Source organism: Panthera pardus, unplaced genomic scaffold (assembly GCF_024362965.1).
Source record: "Panthera pardus isolate Hobbes unplaced genomic scaffold, ASM2436296v1 HiC_scaffold_22, whole genome shotgun sequence".
NCBI lineage: Eukaryota > Metazoa > Chordata > Mammalia > Carnivora > Felidae > Panthera > Panthera pardus.
Window position 1 is genome coordinate 32,124,465 of NW_026526788.1, and position 7,841 is coordinate 32,132,305.

At 43.5% G+C, this 7,841-nt stretch overlaps 1 protein-coding gene across 1 annotated transcript in view; it reads right to left on the reverse strand.

The window, feature by feature from the left end:
* PSAP (prosaposin) overlaps positions 1-6,796 on the reverse strand; it is a 32,999-nt gene extending 26,203 nt beyond the window's left edge. The window contains exon 1 of the mRNA XM_019444460.2: positions 6,665-6,796. Within this exon, the coding sequence (XP_019300005.1) occupies positions 6,665-6,704 (40 nt within the window). The 5' untranslated portion in view covers positions 6,705-6,796. The remainder of the gene's footprint in view (positions 1-6,664) is intronic.
* Between the last annotated feature and the right edge of the window lie 1,045 nt (positions 6,797-7,841).

Genomic DNA, 7,841 nt, shown 5'->3' on the forward strand with positions numbered 1-7,841 from the left:
ATTATCTAAATTCTGTTAACCACAGGGTATGTAAGTTGTTAGGTTCCTATGTCCCTACCCGCCACGTAATATCCTAACAGGCTTGAGGGTCCCCCTAATCTGGACATAAACTATTATAATGGTCAACATTTCACTTGAGCTCAAAGTCACTGATCTGTCAACCCCTAGACACCAATTCTAAAACTACTTTCAGTAAATAAAAGACTTTTTTTAATCGTGATAAAGACTTGACACCATTAACCTACCAGCGCCTCCTGAGCTGAAGTCTACTCGGCCGAGCTGAAGTCTACTCGGCCGAGCTGAAGTCTACTCGGCCGCACCCCACACCGCCACTTAGCAGCGCTAAGCACCTACTATGGGCTGAGCACACTCAAACATGCTGCAGACACGGCAAGTGATCAAGACAACAGATATACACACCACAGAATGCCCGGCGCTGGGGAATGCTAGGAAGAAAAATGAAGCCAAGTCAAAAGAAGAACAAGACTAGAGCAGGACAGCACGGCCATGCAGACAGCGCGGTGAGGAATTCTGACGAGCCAACAAATGAGCAGACAACTAAGTGGAGGGAGGAATCCACATGGATTGTCTCGGGAGGAAAATGTTCCAGACAGGCGGAACCCAAAACGCAAAGGTTCTAAGCAACGGTAAGGCACCAGAGGCTGGAGAGCGGCCTTGACCTGACAGAAGAGGGAGAAGAGCCCTGAAAGGTGGCCAAAGGCAGGGTGACGTGCAAGCCTGCAAGACAAATTAAGTTTTAACCCATGAGAGACAGGAAGCCCCAGGACCCTCTGGTACCAATGCCTACGCTTGCAGGGGAGCACCCCATTACCACTGAAGAATTTTTTTTTTTTTTTACCGTAATAAGTGACACCACAAAGACTAGCCAGAAGAACTTTCTAGAGTATCTCCTTCAATCTTATTTATGAGATTTCCATTAATGCAAATAATTTCTTTTCAAAAGCAGCATCTGCCCAAATATGACGAGGATTCAATTTTAAAATTTGGAAGTGTTATTAGGATTCATCTCACTTTTTCAGAAACAAAGATGTTCAGCAACGAGGTTAACGAAATTGACTCATACAGGGGCGCCTAAGTGGCTCAGTCAGTTGAGCATCCACCTCCTGATTTCGGCTCTAGGCCAGGATCCCAACCGCAATGGGCACCCTGCTGTGTGTGAAGCCTGCTTGGGATTCTCCCTCTTTCTGCCCCTCTGCCCCACTCGCATGCTCTCTCTCGCTGTCTAAAACAAAAATAAAAAAATACAATGAAACCCTCTGTAACTATTTTTTAAACAGCTGGGAGGAAGGAAGAGATTAAGACATGACAACTAACTGCAGTGTGGTACCCTGGATTTGATTCTGAGATTAGTGGGAACATTGCTAACGGCTACAAGAAGTTTGCAGTGTAGTTAATGACACTGTCCCAATGTTCACTCCTTACTTGTGCCAAATGTATAGCGGAGACATAAGATGTTAACAATAGGGGAAGCTGGGTGAAGAGTAGATAGGAACTCATCACACTATCTTTTTAATTTTTCTATAAATCTCAAATTATTCTGAAATTTAAAAGACAGGTCTATCCATACTAGCATGAAAATGCAAACTTAATCACTCTTTTATAAAACTGGCAAAGTTTAAAGTCCGACAATATCAAATGTTATTGATGCAAGTAAAATTGCTTATACCATGGGAATATAAATGGCCAAAATAAGTGAGAGGAATTCGGCAATTCCTAAAGTAAAATATGTACAGTCCACAACTCAGAAATTCTGTTCCTAGGTGTATCCTCTAGAAAAATGCCTGTTCATGTGCACAAGAACACTTACAGAAGGAGTTTAAGAGAAAAAACTAGAAATAATCTAAATGTCTAGCAACAGAGTATACATGATGTAAATGAAATACTATACTGTAGTGAAAATGAAAGAACCACACATTATCAACATGAATGAAGCTCACTAGCCAAAAAATAAATAACCCAAGAATATATGCAGTATTTGTACAATGTTTAAAATACCCAATACATACCAGTCATACTTACATGTATGAGAGGATAAAGACCTACAGGGGAACGATAAACACCAAGCCCAAGAAGGTGCTTTACAAAGGGAGGAGGATTTGTTAGGCCCGGTTTCTTAACCAAGTATTGCACACATGGGTGCTCATTCGAATTATTCTCCCACTTTTCTGGATGTCAACAATGTTCCACATGTGAAAAACACCAAGCCAGTGTAATATGTTTATTACATACTTGTTTTATAAAAAAATAAAATAAAAACATTTTTTTTACATTTGTGTTAAAAAAAAAAAAAAAAAAAAACGAGAAGGGGGAACCCCACACAATTATATGCTGCTCTGGAAGGCTCCTAAAGGAGCTAGTACCAAGCTGTCTCTGGGAAAGGTCTGGGGGACACTGGTGGGACGGAAACGGGCTTTTTACCCTTCATTTTTTTTACTACTGGACTTATTCACTATGTGCAGCTATCATCTAAACTGTTCGCCCCCATGTATGGACAGGGAAACCAGAGGAGAGGACTTAAAACAGGTACGATGGTTAGTAACAACGGGCCTATATTATGAATACTCGGATTACCAAAACCAGGCCCTGATCTGCTAGACTGCTGATAAAGGCTGCTCTAGCTACACACCAAGTCTAGCTAACTAGCATATAGACTTCCACCCCTCTTAACTGCTGACTGCCTATACCCTCGTTTGTTTTCCTGACCCAGTAATTACATACAGCACACATATTTATAAGTCAATTTAATTGTTTTATTAAATTTAAAACATTCTTTGAAATGAAAGAAGCCAGGGGATATCACAAAATCAAGGGCAGAGGAGAGTCGCCTGTGCAGGTACAGGAACACTGACAAACAAGATATGGTTTTCATTCGTGGTATAGCAGCCAACCTTACAGTATGTACTACCTACATCCTTCCAGAGTGAAGTCCTAAACGGTCACGGCAACCTTATTAGATCAGAATGATCAGTAACCCTATCTTGCAGATGAGGAAGCACCACTGTGTAAGAAACTTGACCAAGGTCGTACAGCTGTCAGTGATGTGATAAAATTATTTTCCATGGTATCATCTCAGTCCCATTATAATTACAAATTCCAAAAGAAAACATGGAATTTACAGATTATTTATCAGTACGCAAACTATTACCCAAAGACATAATTCTGGTTATTTTCTGGAATTTCATGGAACAAAACAAAAAGCAAAGCAAATTAGTACTTCTGCAACAGCCAAATTCTTCATCCCAATCACTGTCTTTTTCACCATTATTTTAAAATTATTTAGAAAAAAAAAAAAAGGCAGGGTAACATAATTAGTATTTTCTGTTGATTTAAAGAGAATCTAGACCTTCCTTTCTCATGGCAGAACCAAATAAGAGCCAGAGAGCAAGGCTTCCAGCTATCTGGAACGCCCATGCTAGAAAACCGTTTCCAAAAGCTTGGCACACACTTGCCCAAGTGGCACAGTCTTGGCTTAGAGAGCTTCCCACGCCTCTATCAGGTGCTTTCCCCAGCAGCACCCTGTCCGCCCTCCCTCCTCCCCGTCTAGTCAAGCCCCAGTCTGGCCATTCCAGTTTCACAAACCAAGAAAATGGAGGAACAAGTTCCCCTCCCCTGATCTAGAAAAATCCAGACCACCCAATCCAACTTGTAGAATATATTGGATGTGGCTTGTCAAATGCAATCACTCAATCCAACTTGTAGAATATACTGGATGTGGCTTGTCAAATGCAAGTAAAGCAGTTAACAAATCCTTGACTGGTTAATACAAATAAACCTTTCATGAATAACATTAATATTTTCAGAATAAAACTGATTATTGATTGAAAATTGAGAAATCAGATTTATCCAAAATTCCTGTCAGGTGAGAACTGAAGTTGTGTTGATATTCAGCAGGCTACACCACAAACTCATGTCTTGAATCATCATGAATATGAGCTTCCAAATGGATTTATATACATATATGTGTGTGTGTGTGTGTGTGTGTGTGTATATATATATATATATATGATACGTATATATACATATATAATACATATATACATATATACATTTTATATACATATACACATATATAATATATACATATATGTATATATACATACATACATGTATATATATGCATTTTATACATGTACATATACATATAAAAATACCTTCTAACATCCCCCAAGAGCCTACCTTCCTCAGTATTGGGCAAACACCATTCACATGGTTAGCCACCACCCAAGTGACAGTAACAGGGCACCTAGGTTTCACTGAGCACATACCACACCCCAGGCACCATGCCACGTGCTTTACACACATCACCTCATTAACACTGGCCCTGTCTTTGTCCACCACAGGAGTCACCCAACAGTATGCCTTACCATGGCTCCATTTGCAAAAGGTTCAAAAACAGTTATTTTTTACATCTATGGTGCTGGAAGCTAACAGAGTGGTTTCCTCTGGAGCAAGTGAGACAAGGCAGTGAATGGGTGAGGTACAGGGGATCTGATGCTCTCTATCCCTTGACCTTGAGGGCTGCTTAAGGTGGTTATGTTCGCTCTGTGGTAACCAATCAAGTTCTACACCTCACAATGTGCATGTTTCTGGTATGCAAATTACAACCCAGTAAGTTTGTAAAAGGTAAGTATTGATGAGAGGCTACAGAAAGAGCAAGCACTGTCAGGAGTCCTGGGTTCTGATCCTGACCTCCCCAGTACACGGCCTATGATTTGGGAGAGTCAGCTCTGGGGGCGCATCAGTGTCCTCATTCCTTACCAAGAGGTTAGATTAGATGCTCTCCAATTCTCTCGGTACACCATTACTTTACTTTCTTTATCAGGTGGGGGAAAAGGAAGGACCACTGGATGAGTCCGAAAATCTCAAAAGCAAGGGTCTCCATCACCAGGTCATGATTAGAAGTACAGGACGCCACTGCACTAGAAATTCATAACCTTGGGATAATCCTAAAGGCCGGGCAGCAAGGTTAGAATAAGGCCTAGAATTGTAACATGGTCCCATTTACTCAAGTGTTCAGGGAAGAGGGTCTCTTGGTTAACTAAATATTCTGGTTAACCATACTCCCAAGTATACCAAAGGAGGATTTTACACTTCAAAAGAAACAAGTCCCTTTCTAGTGATTTTTGAATGATTCAGAACTCACAAAGGTCTTGTGAACAGTGACTCACTGCCAATAGGAACTGTGATACTGAACAAAAAATTGTTCTCAATCAGTGCAGAAAATTTAGACTAGTATTAGTTTATTACACAGATGATGGAATAGCAAATAGGATCAACCCCAGAGAGAAATACATTTCCTTCAGTGACTATAAAATCAAGTATCTTTCTTTATAAGCAGATCACCTTTCACAACCTACAAGTAAAACAAGTTTAAGAGCGTGGTTTAAGGTTAAGACACATTCCTGGGAGGTGCTGAAAGCTACCAGAAGAAAAACATCTTCAATTTATTTCATCTGTTAAGTATCTTATTTCTTCGGTTTTCCATCAACTCTGTCATCCATTTTATTAGTTTATCGAAATCTTAACAGTTGCATGATAGAATGGAAGAAAGCTCCTGATTACAGTTAACTAGAAACAGAAACTGAGGTTGGCCCTAAAGGTCGGGTTTATTACCTTTCAGTGTATTTCCTTTCCTTTCAGCTGCATTACCTGAAAAAACCCAGACTTGGGATCCTCTCCGTATATAAACTAAAATCTGGCTCCACAACTATCAAACTATAAAAGTCTGATAAGTACTCAACCTCACTCATTTCCCTTTACTAGGATTTAAAATGAGCACGAGTTTGGAGGAATAAAGGTCACAGTAACATGGGGAGGGTGGAAAGGCTCCTTCTAATTCCAGAAGGCCACGCGGCTGGTCCCCAAGCATTGCCTTAATAGCCTGCAATGATTTTAATAACCATCAGTACTATTTAAGGGCAACAAACAAGTGTAAGAATATTCCTGTGCACAGCTTCTCACGTACTTCTATGTTCCCCCAAAATAAAGGCCACTGCGAAAAAGGGCCAGCGGCTGTGCCAGACATTTTAAAGGAGGTGAAATGTGAATTTCATTGCAAAATCATCCGCACAAAACCCCTTATCATCTGATTCAAGACGTAGGATCAAGAATAAAATATCTATGTAAAGATAAACATCTACATAGATGACATACTTATGTGCTTCCTGCAACCTCAACATTCTTTAAAACTGGGGCAGCTTGAGGCCAACGACCTAAGTGTGTCCCAATGGATGAGGCTCCAGGCCATCTCGATCAAGTGCACCCAGCCCAAGCACAGCACAGGTGCAAGAGGGGTCACCCTCCAGGCCCACTCCCAGAGCTGGGGGGAGGCCGCGGCGACACCAACTCGAACCCCGAGGGAGATACTACTTCTCCCGTCCTGCCCGCCTAGCCCACTCGCCCCGGCACTTAGTGGCGGGCCCGGGGGCTTCTAGGAGACCGGTCTGCCAGCCGCCTCCCATAGCCCCTCCGCCGCCCCGCAGCTATCTGCGCTGCGCAAGCGCCTGCGCAGTGAGCGCCCCTCGTCAACCCCAATAGAGGAGGGCCGAGGCCCGAGAAGGTCCGCTCCAGAACGGGTGGACAGCGTTCTGCGGGGAACCCCTTCCCCAGACTGGGGCGGGGTTGGGGTGGTCTCAGGGCTTACCCGCGCCCAGGCAGCTGGCCAGGAGGAAGAGAGAGTACATGACGACGCCCGACTCCGCAGTCTGCAATGCGGAGCGTCAGCTGATTTTCAGCGGCTATAAACCTGCCCCGCCCCAAAGCTGCGCACTGCGCAGGCGCAAGCTCCGCCCCGGCCAGGCCTGTCTGTGCTCTCCCCGCAGCCTGACTCAGCGACGCGCAGGGCGCCTGCGCGACTGGAGGGGGTCAGGTGGAAGGAGGACGAGAGGGGGGATGGGACGAGAGGGCGGATGGGACGAGAGGGCGGATGGGACGGGAGGGGGAAAAACAAGTGGTGGAAGGGAAAGGAGAGGTCGTTCGAGAAGAAAACTAGTACTTGAATAAGTCAATACTAGAGACTTTATGTGTATATTTTAAGCCTCACATTTTTTCAGTGAGGTACCGCTTTCCATTATTATAGAAATTACGTAGAAATAAATTTCTATTCAATTTTTCAGGTGAGAATCCAAACTCAAAAAGGTTAATGACTTTAAGCTTTCAAGGTCATTATGCAAACTCGGCACCCCACCACATTGTCTCTTAAATGATGTTTATATATTTACCTGGCTGGGGCCGGTGTGCGGCTTCATTCTGGACCTCGATTTTCCCTCTTAACATGTCATATCCACAATCTCTTCTCTTCATGACCTACAGACTGGTTTTCAGTATTAAATACAGTCCCGCCCGAGGTCCTACCATTGTTTGTCCTGGAGTTGGCCAGGGTGGAGGGGAAGATGGGGGAGAAGAAGTGCCTCAGCCATTGAAGAAGGGAACAAGAAGTGAAGCCTGAATTTGAGAGCCTGGCTGTACATCAGCCAGAGCCCCACGCTGTGCAACCCTCCATATTCATCCTATGCTTGAAAATAAGAAAGGCCCAGGTGGCCCGCACAAAACCACTTGCCCTCTACCTGTGGCTACCAGTCTAATTCTGAGCAGGGAGATGATCCAGCCCCGCCCTCTCCCAAAGGAGTGCCTACTAGCCCAAGGGAAGGAAAGGAGGGAAATCTCAGCCTATTAGGGCAGATGCTGAAAGGTCATTTAGTCCCATTCCCTCATTGTAGTAAAGGGGAAATTGAGACCAGGTGAGGGAAAGACATTTATCCAAGGTCACACCTGACCACAGGGGAGCAAACCCAAGGTTCCATCTGCCTCTGACAATCTGT